Source organism: Prunus mume, linkage group LG3 (genome assembly GCF_029339155.1).
Source record: "Prunus mume cultivar Tortuosa linkage group LG3, ASM2933915v1, whole genome shotgun sequence".
In the NCBI taxonomy this organism is placed as follows: domain Eukaryota; kingdom Viridiplantae; phylum Streptophyta; class Magnoliopsida; order Rosales; family Rosaceae; genus Prunus; species Prunus mume.
The window spans coordinates 23,909,693-23,935,298 of record NC_142700.1 but is presented as its reverse complement, the minus strand read 5'-3'; the positions used below and the strand labels follow the sequence as shown (position 1 = coordinate 23,935,298).

The 25,606-nt window shown below is 36.2% G+C and overlaps 1 protein-coding gene across 1 annotated transcript; it reads right to left on the bottom strand.

The window, feature by feature from the left end:
• Window positions 1-5,533: 5,533 nt before the first annotated feature.
• On the bottom strand, window positions 5,534-20,675 carry LOC103326811 (Rho GTPase activation protein (RhoGAP) with PH domain-containing protein). Its single transcript, XM_089047836.1, has 22 exons — window positions 20,133-20,675; window positions 19,379-19,415; window positions 18,072-18,148; window positions 16,332-16,402; window positions 16,178-16,256; window positions 15,922-16,066; window positions 15,716-15,835; window positions 15,006-15,083; window positions 14,751-14,806; window positions 14,592-14,661; window positions 14,157-14,244; window positions 13,064-13,307; window positions 11,080-11,301; window positions 10,167-10,514; window positions 8,955-9,004; window positions 8,582-8,642; window positions 8,411-8,494; window positions 7,553-7,666; window positions 7,289-7,458; window positions 6,837-6,906; window positions 6,308-6,514; window positions 5,534-6,059 (listed from the first exon to the last, which is right to left on the bottom strand). The coding sequence occupies exons 1-22, from the start codon at window positions 20,184-20,186 to the stop codon at window positions 5,874-5,876; spliced, it is 2,631 nt and encodes an 876-aa protein (XP_088903962.1). The 5' UTR covers window positions 20,187-20,675; the 3' UTR covers window positions 5,534-5,873.
• Window positions 20,676-25,606: the final 4,931 nt, after the last annotated feature.

The following is a 25,606-nucleotide window of genomic DNA, read 5'->3' as shown; positions in this document are numbered from 1 at the left end:
AAACAAATGAAAAAAAAAAAGGGATGAGGGCATGGAGTGGACGGATCGAGGAGTAGGACACATTTAGAAAGTGAGTTTTGTGATTTTTAATTTGTTTTTAATTATTTTATTTAAATGATAATATTGTTATCATTTTACCCGAACTATATTAATTTGTTGTCTCTTATCATCTTATTATTTAACCAAGGACATTTTGTAGTATTTTGAATGTTTCACCATTCTCTGTCTTTTGCTTTATTAGATAATTTAAATAGGAAATGACACATTTGTCCTTGAGAGAGAGTCACTAGCATACCACATGCCATCATTTGACCCAAACATAGATGACGGGCTCGTTTGGGAGTGCTGTTGGAGCAGTGAAAAGCGCTTCTAAATAGGTGAAAGCGCTTCTGTCTTTTAAAAATGATGTTTGCAAAAATTACAAAAGCGCTTTGGGTGAGATCTAAAAGCACTTGGAGTGGTTTTGGAAGCACTTGAGAGGTGCTTCTCTTCCTAAAAGCGTTGCAGGACAAAAACACGAGAAGCACTTGGCTCCCTTTAATGAAACTTTTAAAATGCCAAAAATACCCATATTTAATTTTTTTTAAATGCCAAAATACCTTCTTCTTTTTTATTTATTTATTTTTTTTTTACAAAGCTGTTTGTGTGCATCACTTGGCAGCCATGGATGATCGTTTTGTAAATTCACTCATTTGGGAGTGTTGTAAATTCATGCATAGCTCCATTTTGTTCTATTAGACTACATCCTGGTTGCTTCCTCACTCCTAGTTCATGCAACTTCTTTCTTGCCCAGCTCACATCATCCCACCTACCAGCTTTTGCATAAATATTTGAAATAAGAGCATAAGCAGCATCATTTAGAGGGTCTATCTTTATGAGCTGTTGAAATACTTTTTTCTGCTCATTCTAGATTTTGATGGCTTCCACATGCTCTCAACAAGGAACTCCATGTTAGAGATATCTGGTTTCATCGGCATGCTTTCAATAAACTTCACTGCCTGGTCCAAGTGTCCGGCTCGACCTAGGAGATCAACCATACACCCATAGTGCTGGATCTTAGGAACAATACTGTAGACACTACCATATAGAGATATCTGGTTTTTATTTCCTAAGTACTTTTAGAGGCGCTTTTACTGTGTCAGCCAAACGCTTAACAAAATATCAAAAACGCTTTTATGTAGTGTAAAAGCACTTTTAAATGTGACATCCAAACAACAAATTGTTTCTTTGTAGAAGCGCTTATGTCATAAGCGCTACTGGCATAAATGCTTTGGGAAGAAGCGCTCCCAAACGAGTGGAGCATATTAACAGCAAGGGGAACTTTGGCTATAAGAAAAAAAAAAGTTTGAATCCTTAATTTTCTTTATATTAAAAAAAAAAAAATCAAAGGCAAATTGAAAATCAGAGACACTAGTCAAGGATATTTCAACAGTTTAGCCTTAATTATAAAAGGAAATATGTACCCAAATCTGAGGATATCTTCTTTTCTTTTTTTTGTCAATAATCTAAGGATATCTTGGCTTGATGATATATGACACTGTCGACAGCACTTTTGTTGCCGTTTATTTGTTTTTCACTCTCTAAATTAAACTTGCCGTAACGTCAAAATCTAAATAAAAAACATAAAAAATCACTCCAATAATTAATACAAATGAAATGGTGTTATCTAATAGCAGAAAAAAATAATAATAAAACAATAAAGCCTAGATACATATGAAGCAGTAATCATATGAATATGAAATACTCATCAAAATGAAAAATAAAAATAAAAAATTGAAATAGTGAACGATCAGAGCCTGAGGGACAAATCAAGGCCATCCTGTTGGTTCCCTCCATCATCCATTTCCTGAAGAGTAAGAGTTCTTGTAGTAGGATTATGGGGAGGCTGAATTGGATTCATATTTTTATGTCCCACAAAATTAACAAAATTGCTGGCCTGCTGATGCTGCTGCTGAGAAAGCTCTCCAGAAAGTCCCATTGTTAGCGTCGTCGCTACCGCGGGTTGTGAGCTCAAGAGCATGGGATTATAAGTTGATGATGGCAGCCCTATGCTGCTGACTACAAGTCGAAAAGCATGTTCGACTTGTTGTTGCATGCCAAACTGATAATGAGCCTGAGCTTGAGAATACTTTTGTAATGCAGAAGCAGCAGCATACGCATTTTGATTTCGACTTTGATGATTTTGATTTTGTGACCTGTAAACCATAAAATCGCCATGGGAATTTGAACGGGGATGATGATGATGGTTATCGTTAGTATTGTTATTGTAAATATGTTGTGGCTGCGGCTTATGAATTCTCGACTCCTGACGCACGCCCTGCTGGGTTTTGAAATTAGACCCACGCCTAACGGTTGAATTAGGGTTTTGATGAGTAGTGGCGGCGAGATTAGCGTTAGGGCGGCGAAGACCATGCATGGCGGCTACTGCTGCTGCCGCTTGCCTAAATTTTTCTTGCTCCTCAGTCAGATAGTTCGCAAGTAGGTATGCTGAAAACCTGTTTGGCATGCCTTGGTGCTGATCATCAGACAGATCAAAGGTGGACGGTTGGAAAAAACTATTGGACATAGGTGCTACTACGTTTTTATACAAAACGATATTACAAGAAGGGAGGGAGGGAGAGAATCGAACACAGAACTTCCGGTGCAAAGATAAATTGTTTTGACTATGTGTCTGTATAATGATTAACTTCGGCATATATGTAGTGGAAAATGGAGGGAGAGACTTGGTTTGTAAGTTATAGGCTCAATCTTTTTTTATTTATGGAAGCAAATAATAAATATTTATGGGCACGAATCAAGTAAACTGCTAAAATTTATGAATCGGTAGAGGGAAGGAAAAAAAAACTTCCAATTCAATTCACTCTTCAGAATCTATAGTTTTGATTTAATTGGTATCCATCCACAAGATTTTATACACGGACAGCTTTCATTGGGATTTTCTTGGTGAATACGAATATATTACGGGACTCCAGCACATCATAGATATCAAATTAATAGTCTGAGGGAAGAGTCAAAGAGGCTCTCAAAATTCTTTTATTTATACCCGGATACTTTTATTTATTTATTCATAAATAATAGTTCCCAAAAAAAAAACATTAATTTGCTACAGTTGTAAAACAACGAATAATTATACTTTATTTTGTATTAAATTTTTGTTTCTTTTTCTATTAGTGAAACTATTCTGGGGGTGTATCCAATTTATACTTATAAAGATTTTTTTTAAGTGAGTGACTTTTATAGAGATGATAAATTCTTAAATACTCTCATAGAGTTGATAAAAGTCACTAGTAAATTGGCAAGACTTTTGCTCTTAACAATTAGCCTTAAAAGTATGGAAAAACCATTCATTTAATAAGCTTTTTAAAAGTCATTAACTTTTTGGATACCACCGAACTTTTAAATACTTTTTAAAAGTCATAATTGAATACCACTAGACTTTTATATACTCTTTAAAAGTCTAAATTGAATATCTCCAGACTTTTAAACTCTATAAAAGTCATTAAAAGTTTGAATTGGATACACCCGTGTTAGTAATTTGTAGATTTTGTCTTGAGCCTCAAAACACACCAAAAGTATGAGTTTCTCAATATAACTTTCTTTGGTTGCAAAAGAAAATTTTCGTGTAATTACTCTAACTACAGACCAACAAACAAAATGAAAACGTTTTTCTTTCTTCGCATTATCAGTTTCATAAAATATTTAATTTCTCTCATTTACAACGACATACATAATTTCAAATACTGAAATTTTAATTATTAAAAATTTAAATGATGGAGATCTAAATTCTGTTATTTTATAATTTTATGTAATTTTCGATTCCTTCATCCAACGGAGGGTTATTGAGTTCATAAGTTGATTACTAAATTTAGAGAATAGTAATAGTTCATTGAGACGCACATATCTAATTAATGGAATGAAATACTCTCAATCAATCAAACAAGTTCCTTTCAGAAAATACCTAACTTTTAAAAAAAAAAATTAAACTTAAAAAGAAAAAGTATTTTGCTATTTTTTGTCCGGGATGCACAAGTGTGACTTCCACATCAGGTCAGAATTTTGCCACATAACCTACTTGATGGATCACCAGATAGTCAATCGGTAAAAAGGGAAAATTGTTGCATGTCAAGACCTAGCGGGTGCTTATAACTCAAGTGGTTAAAAGTATTTGAATACAATCTATTTTAAAGAGGCCACCAAACTTAGGAGATTTTATGCAAAAAGCTCTAACATTAACCGAGCATCATTTTATGTCCCTTAAAACTTTTCCTACACATGTGACAAGATTATATTAACTTTGGCGATTTTATGTAAACAGCCTTAAAAAATTTCGACTTTTAATTAAATTTCGAGTTATTTTCTCTCTGTTAAGCATTGTTTTCTGATAAGGATTGTATTGAGGATAGTGGGATAGAATGCTAAGATTGTAATTTACCCTGATTTTATTACAAGGGTTTGCTGTGACAATTTCTTACGTTTTGGGATTTTAAAAGCTTGGTTTTTAGGCGGGGCCCAGTCTAAAGCCCAGATAAGATAAACAAACTAGTCATAGGTAGTGGAGTATAGAATGGTAAGTCTCAATATCAAATATAGGTAATTAAGGTCATCTCCAATTATGGACTATATCCTAAATATAGTCCTAAAACAATGCAAAACTCATCTTTAGTCTTGGGTTAAACAAACTTTTGGCCACATTTGGCCCTTTAGCCCTTCAACCGCCACATTTAGCTAGCTTTGGCATATGCCAAATTTTTTGTGGCCCACGATGCTTTTGAAAAAGATAAATTATCAAGTGTGCAAGAGACGAATCATCTCGTGCAAATACATATCCAACAGCCAACCATAAAAGCACTGACGTCATTGATATATTTTTTAAAACCTTTTTAAATGTTTTCAATTCGTGTTGTTTAAGGAAAATTTATAAAAAAAAATTATTGGTCATGACTGCTGGAAGTCAGAGTATTGAAAGCCAACCATTTTTTTTTAATTATAAATGTGGTCACCTTTTTTAATGTTCTCAATTCGTAAAAAAAAAAATTATAAAAAATTACTGGTCATGGCCATTGGAGGTCAGACCGTTGAAACCCATCATTTTTGTATTATTATTATTATTATTATTTTAAATGTGGTCACCTTTTTAAATGTTTTCAAGTGTTGTTTAAAAAAATTATAAAGAATTCTTGGTCATGAAATATTGTCTCTAAATAGTAGTTTAATTAAATTAAACAATACATAATTGTGGAATGTATGAATGCTGTACTATAGTTTTTATCAAAATAATAAAATATGAAGGAAGCTAAAATATAGCCTTGCATGGTTGGAGATGGAAAAATTTAGCACTGCACTATTCTTTAAAAAATTAATATTTTAGATATTTAGCCCTGAACTACATTTAATCCTATGACTGGAGATGGCCTAAGAAGGTGAGATACATAAGCTTATATTATAAACAATATCTTGTTAAACCTTTTAATATCTGAATAGTAACAATCATAATCAGAAAGAAAATTTCTGTAAATAGAAATAAAGTACGCACTTCTGAAAATGGTTTGCTGACTTTAAATATTATTGTTCAATAAGCATTACTTCACCTATGGACACAACAGAGCATGGTTTGTTTACAGGGTCCTTGACGACAAAAACCAAACAAAAAAAATCAATAAACAGACCGAAAAGAACACTTCTCACGAAAATTCCGTTTCACATCCTCACTAAAAAAAGAAAAAAAAAAAAAAGGAAATTTGAATATGAAACAAGAAAATTAAACAGAGTTCCACATGGGATACAACTATATGCAACATTATCAAAGGATATACAAAGAACAGGGCTTCTGACATTCTTCTTCCGACTCAATTGATGAGCATCTTCTCCGCCAATCAATTCCATGGTGGTGATGATGGTCTATACACAGAGTCTTGCAAAGATGTTGTGCCATAATTTAAATCAAGATTATGAAGTTGTTCCATCAGCTGAGAGCGTCTTTCCTTGAAGAAATCAAGACGAGTTGTTAATTCTACTAAGGCAGAAGATGCTGTTGATGGATGCCTTGGGTAATCTACCACCTGGAACCATGGTCACAACGTCAAGTCTTTGTAATCTTTTGAATGGCAGGAAGCATACAACAAAACGAGCAAAACTAACAAATAATATAGTAATAATTTGCATATAGTGCAAGGTAAGATTTTGAAAAACTAAATAGCAATATTCTAATAGACTTCTAGCCCCGGAAAAAAATTGAAAATATGTATCCGGAGAAAAAGTCAGTCACAAACTAGAAATGGCACATTCTTAGCAGAAAAGGAGCACTTGCCTCTGCTGCTCTTGAAGTTGATGGCATGGAAGCAGAATCTACAGCACTAAGATCATCAACAGACAAACTTGTCGATGCATCGGTACTTTTTGATTCGCTCATGCCAGCTGGATCCATGAATTGCTTCCTTGTAGGCTGCCTTGTACCACCGCCAGATGCTAAAATTTGCCCTTTGATATTCCTCCAATCTGCCCCCGACATACTCTCCTGTAGCAAAAAAGTCAAGGAGTGTTAGATAGTTGAGAACATCACCATTGAAAAAAAGAAAAAAAAAGGGGGGGAAACACAAAGAAATCAATAGATTCAAAGGGCAAATAGGTTTTTAGAAAAGCTTAAATAAAAATGTCGGAATGGGAGGCCTCAACCAGCTTTAAAACCACTTTTTGAGAAACATAGATAGTGTTAGTGTTACAATTTAGAACGAAGAGCAAAAGCCAAGAAAACATTTAGCAAATAAATGAAAAAAAAATACAAGTAGGAACTATTCCTAATATAGAGCAGTCATTGACTAAGATAGAAAAACATAAACCTCATTCCTCTGTTTCCTTTCATGATTACAAAAGGCAAGGGTTGCATCAAAATCCTGCTGAAGAAACCTCCTGTAGACAATCAATATTAATCATTAGAAAGACACCACCAAATTGCAACAAGCATCAAATTTCCAATCTTATCATATAATATTGATATTAAAGGTCCTGCAAATGCATTATATGAACTATTTAATCATGTAGCAATCTACTTAGTGTTGCAGACAAATCTAGGGTATATTGCAGCAACTAGATTTTTAACACAGATAAAGTTTAAATAGCCTTCAAGGTGGTATATTGTAATTACTGCCTCTGAGAAGAGTCCCTTTGACATCAGGAATATTTTCCATGCGACTACCTATGGCAATTGACACTACGAGGAGAAAAAAAGAACAGTTCAAAAAGGAAAACATGGTTCTCCTACGAAAGAAAAAAAATGGTTCTCCACACTTACGGTTGAGGATTATGATTTTGGATATTCTGATAACGGTCACAAGCATCAGATAGAGAACCGTAATGATGCTGTCGTTGCTGATTAAGTTGATGGTGGAGTTCTGCAACTTTCTGCTTCAACCTGGCCACATCTGCTTCTGCAAGGGCTATCTCCTCAAGTTCAGCCCTTGTCTTCACACCAGTTTTAGAGTCATAAGAATTTGAATTGCACAAGGATATGGAACAGAAATCAAATAAAAGCAAATTCTTAACAACTTACACAAACCTTAGAATCCATTCCACGTGAACTGGCTAACTGTCCAGAAGACATGCTCAAACCAACCTCCAATGCTGCTCTAAGATCTCGTTCAGCTTGTAGCTGCTCTTGCAATCTTGAAACCTATATCACCATTTGCACATTAGATGTAAACAAAGAGAGAGTAAAGCAGAGATATCATCTACTCCAAAGAAGCAAAGAGGAAATTACTTTAAGGTATACAAAAGTACATGTGCTCAAACAGTACCAGTGAATGTTATTAGACCCAACTCCCACATTCACAACCCAGAGTTATTACAAGGGAGATAGTAGCCAGGTTTTAACTTTTAATATCACATATAATGGCTTTTTATCAAGTGACTTCTTTACTTAGAAAATATCAAAATGATTAAAAAGAAAAAGAAAAAGAAACTTTACAGTTTACATTATTAATAGTTTAGTGTAGTCCACGGACATAAGCCAGTCGCTTAAGCAAATGATATCACCAGCACTATTGCTTGCCTAATTGGCTTTGGAAACTATACACTAGAGGTGTACTGATGAGGTTTACCACATTCTGTGAAAGCCCATTCAGTTCAAGTCCAAAAAAAGGTTACTGTCACTTCTCTTTTGCACTGTTGTAAAGGAAATTTGAAAGTTAACCCTCTTAGTGTCAAACTGAAGATTAAACCCAGAACAACATCAAATGAAGGCTTAAATATATCAACAGGTCCTCTATTATATACCCTCTATCATCTGCTGTGGTCCTTGAATATTATAAAGTTGTTCATTCTAAATTAATGATTGCACAGATAGAGTGTGCATATGATATAAAATAGTGCCCGGGCTAGGAAAAGAAAATCAGTTGGAATGTTTTCATGAACATACGTCTTGTTCCAGTGCCAAGCGCCGCTCATGTAAAGCCTGCTTCCTTCTCTCCAAGCTAGCTTGTAAAATTGCGTTTCCTCTAGCCTACAACAGCAGGTGTCTGATTTGGTTAGTAACAGCACCAGTTCATATGATTTGACATTATTATGACTTAAGCAGAAGTATAGTTACCTCTTTTGCAATCCTGTGCTGCAAGTCATTTTTTGCTATCTCAAGCCTCTGAATAGAAAGCCTAGAAACAGCAAAAAAATTATTTCACTTGCTGAAAACACTAGGAAAATAAATGCAGCACAGACCAGATTTTTACTAAGAGTTCCTTTAAAGCTCCAAACAAAACATGGCATGGATCCAAGAACATATTTAAAGGACTCGTGAGGAAAATGAAATTTGATTAGCAGGTGCTTAAGCATTAGGCATGTTGCTACAACAATAGCTAAGATCTAGAACATCTTCGACCGCTTATTTGAAGACAATGGAAACATTCCATTAAAAGATATATCCTTATAATGTGAAAAAGTACAAAAACATATGATGATTATCTTACTCTTCCTCTCCAGAAGAATCAACTGATTCCATTGACGGTGTCTTTCTTGCCTGAATAAAAATAAATTAAGAATATCAGATACCATTGGATTTTAAAACACAAACTGTAAAAGCAGGACTGGGATATACGTTCTCATCTCCCCTAAAACAAATCACATGTTCGCACTTTGCCTCTCTAAACATAAGGCTGCCGGGACACATACTGTTTACCCAAAAAAAAAAAAAAATTACAGTAGAAATGCCCACTTAAAAAAGAGACAACGACACTCAAAACCAAAAAAATTAAAAAAATAAAGCTCAAGCTTCATGATATTGAAAAAAATTAATAATTTGATTCGCTTAATGCCTCTTAAGCCAATGGGACCCACACATCCTATCTCCCTTATTGACCCTGAGTCCCCGATCATCCACATATAACCAAGGATGAAAATATCGATATAGACACTCAGATTTATGGAAATATCAGTGAAATATCGATATTGACGGACACTTCAGGAAACTTTAAAAGGGTAGAAACCACATATAAAACTTTAGAAAATATAAATTGATTAAGAATTCCTCAATTAAACATACAAATTTCAGAGTAGAAACAAATTTATGACATTTAAATGAATACATTGAGTAGCACAACCACTAATACATGCATGTTCTTGAAATTTTAACTTTAATGTGCAAAACTTCTTAATTTCATTAAGTATAATCAGATATAAGCATTTTAATGAGTAAATTCATGAACATCTCAACGACATATTGTCGGTAATATATTTTACTCCCTCTATCAAAATCAATGGCTTCAAAAATGGATATTTCAATGGAAACATCAGTGTATCAATGAATATCTTCAACCTTGCATATAACAACTAGTGCAACCATAAAGAATGAGAGAGCTAGTGGTACAATGAGTAATGGCGATGATAGGGTTGAGAGAAAAGAAGCTAATGCATAGAGTATTTTCAACTTTGGAAGGAGTAGTTTGAAAATATATTAACAATCAAATGTTCAAAAAACATTAAATAATCAAACTTCAAACATCATATAAAGTTTCAGGAAAGGTATTAGAACAATTTTCTTATTCTTTCACAAAAAATAAACAGAACAGATATCAACTTAATGTTAAGTACATTATTGGACCTCATTGGCATATCATTAATCTGCTGAATATTCACTGGGTACGCCCAATAATAACTTTAAGATAGAGTAGATATCAACTCACATTGCTTCTTCCCCAAAATGCCGAGCGCTTTGCATTATGATTGGATCCTGTAACTTTAGCCACTGCTTTCACACTTCCTGATTCAACTCCAGACTCCTGTAAAGGATGCCCTGGATCCATTACTGACAGAATCTCTCCCATTGATCTGTAAGATTCTCCAGCAGGTGATGCGCTTGGTGTTTCCGTCTCACTAATTGAAGTTCCATTTTCTTTTTTCTGTTTGTTTCCACTTTCCATTACTTCAACATTTGGATCTCTGATTGGTTGAGGAACACCTAAATTTGAACTCTCAGCTGAAGCATGATTTCCTTTAGGGGATCCAGCATCCAAATCATCACCCCCAAATGCCTGTATGAGTAAATCAACATACATGTCAACCAAAGTTACTATAATTCATGTAGATGAACATTTCAATGGAATGAAGAAAGAATTAAATAAACATACAAAATAAGGAACTTGGATATAACTTAATTGTTTTAGTATGCCTATTGGACTCATTAACACCACAGCTAATCAAGGACCATGGCTATGAAGAAAAAAATGAAGAAGGCAACGCTTACAGAAAGTGGATTTTTATTACTATTTCGTCAGATCAACATAATGTGATACTGTGAACTTTCCAAGTGCCTGCACTAAGCTAATGAAACACAACAAAGGATCAAAAGGCTAACATAAACTTTCGATCAAGTTCATATAAATCATAGTGGATCCCACAGCCATTACTGGAGTCAACACAATCAGAAGGTTGGAAGGCACTATGTATTATTGTCGCATGGGGAAATGGACTCTATAATCATTATGCACAATGAAAGATCAAAATATAAAATAATTACCTTGCACAGGAATAGTGGACTCTATAATCATTTTAATGGAATGACAGAGAGAGAGAGAGAGAGAGAGAGAGAGAGAGAACCTTATAATCATAGAGGTCACTGCCAGCATAACCACTGCTTTCACTCAATTTTCCACTATGTACACGGTCAAGGTCATCATCTGTTTCTGGATCAACTTCATTTTCTGCATCATGGTAACCATTGTCTTTCACGTCAAGATTTTCATCGTCAGAAGAATCTTCACTCCCACTATTCTCAATCCGAGAATCAGCTGAAATAGAACACCGTAGTAGATTTTCATCCTGAAACAAGAGCCAACCACCTTATAATTGAAAAAATTGAACAGCTGCTTGAGATTTACAGCATTTTAATAGCATGTAAAGGTAAACCATAAAAAACAGTGTCAACAAAGTTTTCTTTCTTTCATGAATGCAGCTCAAAGAAAGCAACCGGGAGGAAAAAGAAAACGGTTGAACAGTTAAAGTAAGATGAAGTAAATAACAGAGCATATTAGTGAGAGGCCGGAAGAGAATTAAGTGCAAAAAGATCTACTACAATATATACTCCCTCTCGCAATGGAAAGAAATTGCATGGCATCAACAAATCCCCAGAATGTGAAATCTCCTATCATAAACATGGTGGAAATGCAGGAACAGCATAGTCTTAACTCTGGAGCTCAACCCACATGGCCCTATCACTGATAGAACAAAAGTTGCCAGAATCTCAGATAACCAATTATCTCAGACTAGCATAGAGAAACTTTAGACAAAAAGGAAGGGCCAACCAACATGGTCTTATGCATTTTCAAGAATCAAAACCACAACACCTTCTTTTTCAGCCAATACACCCCTCAGCCATTTAATTTTAATCGACAACTAGAACCAAATCCAAATTTGTCTATCATTAACTTAAACACTTAAGGCTTGGATATTGGCTCAACCAGAAGCTCTGTCAGTGTCGCTGATGAGACCTTAGCTAGATACAATACAGACATGTCACCAAGCTGGCTGGTAATTCATTACTCGCAAAAAATGGATTTTCTTCAAGATCAAGCAATTATGCAAGCCTTCACTTATTGATGAAGAACTTATGTAAAACCTTAACCAACAGCATCTGAATAATCCTGACACCGCCATGGAAACCAATATGGAACAGGGGATTTCTCCATACCTAACTAATAATTTTCTCTTAAATTTCTTCCCTCTTTAGATGTTATGACTACTAACCCCCCCCCAAAACACCATCTTGGACTATAAAGACCATACACAAACCCAGCAAAGGCCAAGGTGCCCCCGACAGTCACCACTCAAGACAAAAGCTTTCGCCAATTGGCACACAGACTGCCATATAAGGCTACAACACACTCGATATACAAATGGATCTAACATCCCACATGACTAGAATACACCCTGGCCTTCCTCATAAAGGCCACCCTCTTTAGATGTTATGACCACCCCCGCACACCATCTTGGACTACAAAGACCATACACAAACCCAGCAAAGGCCAAGGTACCCCCAACAGTCACCACTCAAGACAAAAGCTTTCTCCAATTGGCACACAGACTGCCATATAAGGCTACAACACACTCGATATACAAATGGATCTAACATCCCACATGACTAGAATACACCCGGCCTTCCACACAAAGGCCACCCTCCTACTAATTTTGCTCAAATTTTGTTTCTTGAAGAACAACTAAATCTGGGTCTTCCTTGACCAAAATTTCCTTTATATCTTCACTGAGAAATTTCTAAACCCACCCTACTGTTTGTTCTGATCAAACCCCTCTCACTGGGACCACTACTAATCTTCTTTATCAGTTCAACCAATCTTATGAATTTATCCTCAGTAAATCAAGGATGCCCCATCCCACAACAAAAGGGATATTAATAGGGGAGGGGATAGCCAGACATGTTTCAACATATATTATAGATAGGTTGTAGTAAATTTTTAAGTTTAGGTTATACAATTTGAAACAATGAGGTATCCACCTAACAAGATCGCAAGAACACGGAATGTAATAAACACACTATTCCTGTAAAACTAGATTGAGAGTATCTTACATCAAAAATGTTTTCATATTCCTCCAAAAGCGTTGTAATGATCGCTTGCGCATTATTAGCAGCATTTGCTGCAGCAAGAAGCTGGGCAGAATTATCTCCATTCACATCAAACTCATCATCCAACTCACATTCACCAGCTAATAGAGGGCGTAAGAGCAAGGGTGCCATGCAAGCAGCAACTGCAGATGGAGTCATCCGATTCTCATGTGAGTGAGATGAGATGGTATGCATCATCTTCAAAATTCTGAAAAGAAGAGAAAGAAATGAGTAAAATGATAGACCGACATGATTGCTCAGTACAACTGGAAACAGAACGTATCAAGGGAAAGATCAATAAGTATAGTCACTCTACAATATAGCATGTTCAAAATCTACAAATTTTATTTTTCCCCAAACTGACAACTTAGCATTCAAGTATAAAACACAGGTTCTAGTGTAAATTTATGGCATTTTTTGGTATTACATGCTGATCAAGGAAGCAAGCAAAATGCAAGTCCCTAAACCCTAAACATGCTTATTCTCAATAACCTTCCACGATACAAAGTTCAAATGTAAACAATTGGCTGCAAAAAGATAGGCATAGTATACGAGTAATTCACTCTGAAAGGAGCAGAATTGGTAAATCATTTCTTCCTTTGTTGTCACGTCAGTTACAGAAATACAGTTCTCAATGAGGTGAACATCATTATGAACTACATACCAAAGTACCTTTCTAGGGGTCCACCTAAAGGATAGTCTACTGAACCTAATATCAGTATGTTTCATTCAAAATTTCGATGTTCTAAAACAAGTATCAGTAGTTTGTGTAAATTTTACTGATATTTACATCAATATATCCGAACATCCGAATATCAATATTTCAACCAACACTAATACCTACATCCTTGCTTATAATTATTTTCATGCATCCCTTCACTACCAACATGTAAGATATTTCATTCCCATAAAAACTCAAGAATTTTTTATTAAGTTTATAACAGAAAAAGAAGAATCTCAAGCATAATGAGTAGGACTCAAAAGGCCACAAAAATTGTCTACGCAAAAGATGAAAAAAGACATCCCATACCATGGAACAGATGGATATATAGGTTACCTCTGTAATAAACGGCGGTTTGGCTCCGGAAATGTCTCCAATATTGAAGAGCGCATTGCATTAATCCGAGCTTCCTTTCGATCAATTTCTAGTCAAACAGAATACAATGGTACAAATTACATGCAAAAATAATATATGCTGATCATATACACAAATAAATTCAGAAACTCGAGGAAACTTTAGTGGACATTAAAACTAATGTGGATACTAGTACAAATCTCTGCACCATGCATAAAGAGTATTAATTAATGCGTCAGATTACTACACATGAGACTGATGGCCAATCTTTTTTCCTTTTTTTGCAAAGGACAATCAGATAACCTTAGAATGTTGTTATACAGTGTCACAGAACAATTCCAATTATTGAATTCCCAAACATAAAGAAAAACCAGATTACTTAACCTACGAACACGCATGACATAGAGCTAAACTTACTATAAGCTTCTAGCAACGCAGTGCAGCAAGATGCTGGTACTGGAGACGAGGGCAACTCTCTCAGAACATGCTGCAGATCAAACAGCTTGAGTAAATATTGATTTGAACTCATTATTCATATTAATTAACAAATAGCATCAATTAGTTATGGGAAAGTACCTTGACACAATCACCAATAACATGAGCGTCCTCACCGAGATCAAATTCAGTCTTGCCTTAAAACATGAAAAACAGGTTAGGATAAACTCATTTGGAAATGCGTGCTTCACAGAAAGTTGAGCACATAAGCTAATAGATGGAACATCCAACTGAGGCATATAAAATCTATTCAGTGCTGGCAATACATCAAAGACATTCATAAGCAATCGCCCAATTAAATAAAACAGATACTTTGAACTTTAATAAAACAGATACCTTGTTCATATTCTTGTACCCTACGTTCTACCTCCTCAACATCCGCTGACTGTCGCAAAATTCCTTCAACTTTAGTACCTATTGGACAAATAACTTACATAGATTATGAAATTGTATGCTATAATGCTCAAAAATATTCTTTTATTCTATTTTTCTGTATCTCTTCAAGCATAACGAGTTATTTCCCAAAATTGTGTTTCCAAATAGTTAGGCAATTAGAATTAAGAGTTTGTACTGACATTCTCCAGTGTGGTAAACAAAGAAATATCTAAACTTCTGCATAACCAATATATGAAAAATGATATCAATCCTGTGCTTTTTGGAAGTAGACCAATTCCCAAAATACCAGACAAGAATAAAGACCAACATATATGTGAACTTTTCTTATTACAGTCGTCTACCCATAGATGGCATCTTTAAAGCAAGGGTATTGAGTATCCAATACAGCCATAAACACCTCTACATGTATCAAATACTCCAAATTTCTATCCAGTTGACTCTTTGGAAAATCTGGCTTTTGGATATGGGATGCATGCACTAGAGAAACACATTACGCAAGAGATACAGGATGCACATGGGGAGAGGATTTTTGTAAGTTTGTTTATGAAAGGTCTGAGGAAAATTTAAAAATTTTCTGGAGTTATAATGTCATATATACAGAATGTAAACGATTTTTTCCTTCAGTTTCAAATTCTGTTATCACAACATACCAAACTTTTCGAGGAACCGAAGAGCTTTCTCAAGGAACGAAGGACCTCCATCAATATCTTCTAGCGCAAGCAGAATTGGTCTTCCAACAACCAAAGATTTAACAGGCCGCTTATCCCTCCCTGAAAGCCCAAAATTATGTATAAATACACCAGCTCCAGAGAGATTAAATCATGAAACATTGAACGGGTAAATACTGAAAAGTTACATTGATGGAAGGACCCTTCCATTGTATCATTTGTGTCATTTCGGAAAATCCCATTGTGTCCCATGACAAGGGCAGCACTTGGAGCTTGTGCAAGAGCATGTTCAAGGGCTGTCTTCCACTCATACAAGTCTTCTGATGTCTCAGCCTGGGATTTGGAGAAACACAGAGAATATTACAAATAAATATCAGCAGAAACTATGCAATTATATTATAAATTCAAATAAGACTTGGACAACAAAATCATATAAACAATCACCTTAAGGGTGAAGGCCCGACCATCACGTCCATCAGGAAATAAAACTGTCAGCAGCTTTTTATCTTCTCTAACAACAACACTACAAGAAACCAGTTGCATTTGTTAGATAGATTGCAGATAATAATGAAACAAACAGTTTAGCAGCCATGCATACCTCCCAGAATTGTTCAAGTCAATGCCCCCCAAAGTCAGATTTACTTCACCACCTCTTTGTGGAAGCGCACTCTACGCAAAAGTTAAAACAATCATTTCCATTTCTATTAACAATTAAAACACACAAAATTTGATGTATGAGTTAAATATAATGTTAATCAGTTAATTACAGCTTGCAAAGTCTCAAAATACTATGCTAGTATTACACTCAGAAACAGGAAATCATCTAACACAACCGGAATGACAATAAAGAAATGACCATTTCAATGCCTACGGTTGTGGTTAATTCCCGAACAAGCTATCTTTATATAAGCTAGATCCCCCAACTTTTCATTACCTTCCACACAAATTTGGGCACACACAGAAAAACCAATAATGTCCTGCCTCTGCTTTCAAAAATTTTGCTTGGAAAATCAGCTAACAGTTTGCAAACAATTCAATAAACTCTCTTCATTTAGGCTTACTGTATTTCAATAGTGTTTCTGGTTTATTATGTGTGGGCCACACATAATAAACCAGAAACGCTATTGAAATACAGACCCTTTTAAATTGAAATTATATTCCCAACGTGACACGTTCATTAAGGAATGAAGGGATGCCATTCATTTTAGTGGTTTGTCTTAATAACGTACAAAGAAGACAACAATGCTAAATGAAGAGAATATTTTTTGGTCTGAGTGAATAAATGAAGAGAATATATGCAACTCAAAGTACAAAGGTTGTGATATGAAGGCCGGAATAGGGATCCATCCCATATCATGAGACAATGGAAGAAGTTCCAATATATCTTGACTTGGTAGAATACTAGTGTCTTTCAAAGATTCAGGGAAGCTTAGTGTGAACCTATTATTTTCCTAACAAATTAATCAACTATCTATATTTGCCAGAAAACATGTGAGGAAAAAAGTATAGCCAACTGAAGACAGTAAAAATGTCAAAGAAGTGCGCATTTTCCTGGTAGTCATCCAATGAGGTACTTAATAAACATGGCAGTCAGTGGTTTGTGAAAAAGGGTCTATAATAGACTAACAGTAAGCCTTTTCTCAGGAAGTTGGAATTGCAGTTGGTAGTTGAGCATTGAAAGTTAGGCATTTCTGCAAACTGATAAATTATTAAAGCTGTAAATAAGCAATGAGCATAAAGATCAAAAATAAAAAATTCGGACTCTCAAAAGCTCAGCCAACCTAGTTGATTCTGGAAATATTCAACACTAATAGCTAGTCTAAACAAGGTGATTACAATCACCATAGGGTGGACCCTGCGCAAATTGTCACTGCATGAGCATGCATTGTGTGCACCACAACATTAGTTTATGCATGTTGGCAAAAGATATGAAATTCAAATTTAGAAGATAAAAGATGATCCTAGTTATGATTTCTTTTATGCCTAAAAACAACTTCAAAAGTCACATACAATGTACTATTATATCATTCCAAAGGATATCAAACCAAATCTACATTTGTGATGATAAGAATGTTCAGCAAGCAAAGCAATAAAAAAGACACATGTCAACAACCTTAGTCCAATTTCAAAACTCAAAACAGCATTTCCTAAGTTTACCATTTTTAGAGCAAATATAAACATACATGAATCAAGTGACCAGCCAATCTTTTTCAATAAACAGAGTCAATCATGAAGAGCAATTCAGAAAATTATTAAAAAGGACACGGGAATCAAAAGGAAACCTAAACATCTTAGTATAGTCACAAAGAAGATAAAGAGATTACTGATTGATACTAACAGGATCATTTTTAAAGAAAACCAAAGAAGTCCGTGTGAGGATAAACCACCGCTTCTTCCAAGACTTCCAGCCTATGCCTGCAAAGTTAAGGTAAGAACAAAAGATAAAACTAATGAGCGGAGGAAAGGTGATCGTGAGAAAATGATTAAATGCATGATAAGAAAATAGAGATAAAAACATAAATTCAAACTCTAGTTGATAAAACTAAACACTTCAACCGAGTCAACATATAGTTGTGAGGAATAGCTCAAAACCTTTAAGCCATGTTTGTTTGACTGGAATGCTTAAATGGGAATAGGAATTTTTTCCATTTCCCTGACTATTATAGAAAGAAATGACTTTTTAATTTCCATTTCCGATGTTTGGAACAACCCTAGAATCAAGATAAGAGGAAGGTGTAGAATTCTCATTTTATCCTTTACCCATATAAAAATAAAAATAACATAATAAAGAAGCCCACCCAGCAGTGCCTCTCCTTCTCCACCTATATCAAAGCTCTCTCGTCCCTCTAAGTGCCACATGGCTCTCCCACCCAACCTATACATACTGCTTCAATGCCCCTTCCACCCCTCCTCTCTTCCACCACCACCTACTGATACTCCTTGTTTTTATTAAACCTGTCCCAGCCAAGTTACTTATCCATTACCCAACCCAACTTAAAAACAAAAAGACTTTTTCACTTCTCACACAATTCTAAAGTTGAAGAAACTGTTCAATTTTCAATCACACATATATCGAAACACATTTTCTAAATTGCCACGGTTTACATGTTTTCACGTTACCTTCAAGTAAGACTTATTAGCTTTTAATGTAGCACCAGTGTCATTAAGGATACTTGGTCATACGTAATATTAGGATTGCAGTTTCTTTATTTTCTTTTCTTGTTTTATTACTTTCTTATTTCCTAAGTTTATGTTAGAAAATTACTCTTCGCTATGCCTTAATTGTTATCTTCATTATTTATCATTAAGTTATGCAATTCATGAAGATCTTGTTATGGAAAGAGACCAACACATTCCTATAAATCGGCTCAATACAGCTTGAGCTCCTATCAAGCTTGATTTTCTTTTTAGCCAAAACCAAGTTCAAGCTCAATAGAGTATAAAGAAGCCAAGCTTGAGCACTGTGAAGATAGCATTCTGAAGGAAAATTTTCCAGTTCCAGGTAAACCAAATTGTTCATCTAAGACTACCGTAATCGTACAAATCCCAAGTGACTGTCACTAAATAAATAAACAAGTTTGGGAAACCCAACGAAAACTGCCTTAAGGAGAAAATAGTAATGGAGAAAGTGAAACGTTTACCAACCTTTCGAAGATATGAAAAGTGGGCCACTCTTGAAGACCTGGTAGATCATCTCATGTGTTAGAACTCATGAATAATCACACCCACCAAGCACTATGTGAAACTAGTTCAAAAATTATGCACCAAAGGAATGGAACGGAACGTCCCAAATATTATCAGGTCACATTGATAATTAAGAAACTGTGATTATGATGAACTGGCAGTTAAGAACACATTCGAATGATCAAGAATGAATAAAACATCGAATGTTTCATGGATTCCCTGAAATTATAGGCAAGTTGAGGTTTTGTTCAAATAAAGGAAACAGCATTGCAGTTACATTCACATAACAAAAATAAAAACATTACAAATACGTGTCAACATTACTTGAACATAGTAGATTGAACTCAGCCTAATATCACTTCAGTCATTTCGACAAGTGAAATTGGTACAGATAAGTAGGGGAACCATGCTTTGAATTTCTTTTACCTTTCATTTTCCTTTTTACACTTCCCTCAGCAATCAGAACAGAAAAGGGAAACAAATCAATAAAGTTAACAAATTTCATAACATTTCGGACATTACACCATCTGGGATTTAAACGGAACCAACATCAAGAAACGTAGCATTCCCTTTAGTTTTGGTGCCTTCCCACAGAAGCCAACTAAATTAAACTTTTAACAATAGAAAACAAAACAAAAGAAAAATTCCGCAACTTTGCATCCAGTTCAACTCGTTTTCCCAATAACCAAGCAAACCAGAGGAGCAGAAACCGTACCGTATTAGAACCTCCAGGTCTTGGGCGCTCAAAAGCAGCTAAAGAGGCCGACATTTTGGCCGACGAGCATCGAAATCGCGGTCAGCAACAGCCAACATTTCAGCGACGCGAACCGTCGGAGCCGCCCATTTAACCGACTCGGCGGAGACGGAGCAGATCGGCGAGCGAGCTGAGATTTCAGCAGCACGATCTGAAAACCCAGCAGAGAGAGAGAGAGAGAGAGAGAGAGAGAGAGAGAGAGACAGGGGCTTCAAGAAGAAGAATGGGTTTTCTAGGGTTTTGAATTTGAAGAGATGGGTGGGAGAGTTAAAAGAAGCAACAACCAGAATTACTGGTGTCTGGTTATGGATATCAAAGAATGTGAAGGAAGCAAAGCAAGCAAAAAAGGTGAGCTTTAAATCTCTATATTTGTTGGAATTGCTTTGCTTTTTTTATTTTTGTTTTTTTGAAGTTTTAATTTTTAATCAATTAGATTAGGTAGTAGAGTACAGCAGTGGCTCCAGCAGTATTTATTTTTTATGGCTAATGAATAATGAGAGAATGTGTTTGCTTTTCACCTACTTGAAGTTGAAGAAGGAGAGGGGAGGAGAGGAGGGGTAGGGTGTGGTCGTGTGCAGTCAAGATGATGGAGAATCTGGAGCAATAGGAACAGTCCAAGCTGCCAAGCTGGCACTGGGAGAGGATCTAGAGGCCCCCTAGTAATCTGAATTCTGAAGAGTTGCGTTACTTTCACTTGTTCACGGGCCCTGTCTGTGTGTAAAGAGATTTCAACTGTACATCCACCGGTTTGATAGCTCTACGCTCGTGCCAGTTGTGAGACAGATCTGTTTTTTTTGGGCTGAAGACTAGTTTATTTGTTTTTGGTCAACAACTGAAGACTAGTTTATTTGTTTTTGGTCAACAACAGAAGACTAGTTCTTTTTTTTTTTTTTTTTTGAAACAGTAGAGATTCACTTGAAAAATAGAGCATAAACTCATGATACAAGAGTAAGAACACAGCCCAAGAAGGAGGTTCTTGTAATACAGAGACTAAAACAACATAGCTAACTAAGCACAAGTATTACAAGATAGTTAGGAAATAGCAATACAACTTGAAGGGTCGATTGAAAGGACATGACCCAAATTCTACTTTGGAATCAGTGTCAAATCCCATGTGTGTCAAACACCTGACAGGTGTCGAGCACGAATGATGGAAATACCCTGCTTACCCTAATCCAAAAACTACTTTAAGGTTTGACTTCTACCAGAAAACCGACAATCTCTCTTGAAAAAGGCTCAAACCTAGAAATCTGTTTGCACAGCAAACTTAATTATTTTCCAAGCATTCAGCAAATTCAATTTTACAAAACTGAACATAATAAACCAAACATAAACTTATGACTGCACCTAGGGTAGCCTAGGTTGCCTACGTACTCTTAACGAGGGATCAAGTCACATGTAGTTCTTTCTACCATGAATCACAATTAAGATAGTACATAAATAATCAAAGTCAAACCAACGATGAAATCCCAGAATCCAAAAACTACTTTAAGGTTTGACTTCTACTGGAAAACCGACAATCTCTCTTGAAAAAGGCTCAAACCCAGAAATCTGTTTGCACAACAAACTCAATTATTTTCTAAGCATTCAACAAATTCAACTTTACAAAACTGAATATAATAAACCAATCATAAAGTTGTGACTACACCTAGGGTAGCCTAGGTTGCCTACATACTTTTACCGAGTGATCAAGTCACATGAGTTCTTTCTACCATGAATCACAATTAAGATAGTACATAAATAATCAAAGTCAAACCAACGATGAAATCCCAAAATCATTTTTTACCTTGATTTCAACAAGTTATAGAATTGAATCTCATGCCATGAAATTATATACTTAACTGTTCAATTAGTATATCATTGTACATCCAAATACTTACATAACCAAATCTTTTACCAGAAAGTCATACATGTAATCATCCGCATAATGCATATCTCCTGTAATCACCCACCAAGGGGTATATGGGTGTTGAGGCCCAAAAAAATCACGATAAGCCCAGAAGCATTTCAAGCCCAATATGACGTACAAAATTGGGGATAAATTGGTCGTGTATTAATTCCAATTATATTTTCGGGAATTAATTCGACAAAATAAATATGTATGCCAGTTTTTATACAAATTCTAATGGCATCCATGTCATGCCAAAAACTTATTCCTTTAATTCCGATATGTCACTAAACTCGGTCATAAAAGCCCAAGTCATTGTAAGACATGTCAAAGCATTCCAAGCACATGCCAAATTACTCCATGCCAAGCTAATACATTTTTCCTATGCCAATCACCTACCAAGCATGAACTCAAGTCATGTGATTTACGGGGCTTACACGAGAGATTATAGTGTGGAAGGTTACGGAGGTCCACAAGGCCCATAGAAGCTCTTTGATAATGGAGACTTTGAGCTAGCTACTTAAGAGCACCAAAGTTCAAGCCCATTACTTGGATTTATCAAAGGTGGGTGAGCAAATGATATATTCTTTAAGCACTTCCTTTTACCTATAGGAAAATAGTCATTTTTCAATGCCTAGCTTTACCTGCTGGAAATAAGAATGTCCCAATACTCCCTATTACCCGTTGGAAACAAGCCAATTCCAATACTTCCTTTTACCCATAGAAAATAGTCATTTTCTAATGCCTAACTTTACTTGCTGGAAATAAGAATATCCCAATTATCCCTTTTACCCATTGAAAATAGATTAGCTCCAGCACTTCCTTTTACCTATTGGAAACCAAAGAGAGCCTTCACTTTCTACAAATTAGGAGGCATTGCCTAGGCAAAACTAACTCCTCTTGGTTGCTGCAAACCTCTCGGAAACCATGAGAACTCACATTTCTCTTAGCTACTGCAAGCATCCAATGATCATCAACCTATTCTCTTAGCTGGTGCAAGCTTCCAATAGCCATTACAACCATGTCTCCTACCTTCTCATCCTTGAAATCCTTAATCTTCTCTATAAAGCCTCACCTCAAGCATATAAGCTCAAGCTACTCATTCATCCTCCCACCTCTAGAACTCATAAATCTCTCTAAAATCGTAGTCACAAACACCATAGCATTCAAAGTCTTAAGTTTTTCTTTCATCAGCCATGCTCTTTGAAGCCCCATTCATTTGACTGCTATAAACATCCCAACAACCATCATAGTCAAATAATCAAACCACCATAGTCATAGCTTCAAACAATAAATTCTCAACACCCAAACTTAAGCATATCAAACACCAAGACAAGCACAAGCATTCTCATTCTCACACTCTAAGCTCTCATGCTAAGCTCATATAATCTCAGTTCAGCATCAACAAATCATCTTCACCCATTTTCAGAGCTGTCGGAAACGTCAACAAAAACATGCAGCCACTGGAAGAACAACAAAGTACTCCTCTAGAACTTTCTTATCCTTCAGGATGCTTTGGGCCTAGTTCTCGCTAACCCAGAAAAATGGGCAACGAAGGCTTGATTCACCACTCTATGGCAGTCCAAGAATCAACAAGCTTGGACAAGTCTTTTGATGAAAAAAGACCCAAACAATGGACCTAGAGTAGAGGTGTCAAACAGGCCGTGCCGGGCCGGCCCATCCCATTTAAACTCGTGCTTTTAACGTTTTCATGTCGGGCCGGGCCAGCCCATTTAATTTATTACGCCGTGCTGTGCTGGCCCATTTAGTAAAATCATTGATCCCGGTCCAGCCCAAAGCCCATGTCCATATTGAAACAGGCCGGGTCGGGCTCGTGCCATGCCTGTGCTCGTGCTCGTGCCATACTCGGGCCCAAGAACCAATCCATTTAATTTGAATTTTTTTTCACTTGACTTTTTTTCCACTAGATAATTCAAATTATAAACATTGAAAATATAATTAGAGGCAAGAAATGATGAACTATTTGAAAACATTAATCAATCAAACATCCAAACAATATGAAATGGCGAAGGGCAAAAAGTTTCCAACTCCAAAAAGTCCACTTCAACTTTTCATTTTTAAACAAATTATTATTTTATGTGTGAAAAAAATATCTTGCTTTGATTATAAGAGAAGTGTATACGTCATATGTACTGATTAGATATAAAGTCCAATGTTGTTTAATTAATTTGTAGTTGATATGTTTAATTAATTAAGGACCCAAGTAATTTCCCTAAAATGAAAGACATCAAATATATATTTATGATTAAAATATATATATATATATATATATATAAACAACGACATTAGATGTCAAATTATTGCATTTTCGACATTAGATGTCAAATTATTGCATTTTGACTTTTGAGAAAGAAAAAAAATGTTAAGTAGGCCGTGCTTGGGCTCGTGCCGTGCTTGAAGCGTGCTCGGGCTAAGCTCGCCCATGTCGAGCCATACGCCCGGTCCATTGACCTCATTTTTGATCCCCGCCCGCCCAAGTTTTCGTGCCAAGCACACCATTAATATTTGTGCTCGCGCCGTGCCTCGCTTAAACGGGCTAGGCTCGTGCCGTCGGGCTGGCCCGTCCCGTTTGACACCTCTAACCTAGAGGTACAGAGAACAACATATTTGAAATTGGGACCGATCGAACGGTCCGAACCTATCGAACCCGGATATCCCATAATAGGTGCAATATCCGTTCGACTGTCAAACGATAACCAAATCCAAATCCGAGCATACCGTCGTGCCCAGGACGACAAGGGGAACAATTTAAAACTCAGTGGATTGCCACGCAATGGCCCACGAGCCGCCACGAGCCGACTGCAACGGTGGGTGTCTTGAGAGATTTTTTGGCAACTGAAAATCTTCAAACCACCGGCCAATACCTATGCCAACATATTCAGATTAATAAGGGGATCAACTTTTGTTCTTGGACAATAGCAAAAACTGATCGAAAATAGGCAGAAACACAATCAAACCATCGGCTTAATTGGGGATTATAAATCAATCTCTCAAACCTCAGAATTTACCAAACCAAGCACATAAACAGGTAGAGCACGATGAGAGGATGAAGTTTGATACCTAGTTCGACAATTTTGGCAGCTGGATTCCTCGAAAAATGCTAGAACACTGCCGAAAAACCTAACCTTTTCTCAGCTTCGATTCAAGCTCACCATTAATTAATCAAATATGGTCTTGGGTGGGTTTTGTAGAGGAGGACGAGAGGAAGAGATTTCGTGAAGGTTGCAATGGATGAGCTGTCTAGCCAAGGTGTTTTGGTTGTCTACTCTTTGAGTCCATTAGTTGACTCTAAGACTAAGGTCAGCTTGACTACGTAGATCAAGAGGAGAGAATTGTGTGGAGCCCAATTGCACTCAAGCTAGGGTTTTGTTGGAGGTGTACGGGAGAGCCGGGAAAGTCAAGTGAGGTGGTAAAGGAGGGAATGGTCGTATTTGCTCCACAATCGGGCCATAAGTGGCAACGGCGGCACCAAGATTGGCTTGATGGTGGCCCCATCATGGGTGAAAATCCCGACCTCAGCCGTGGA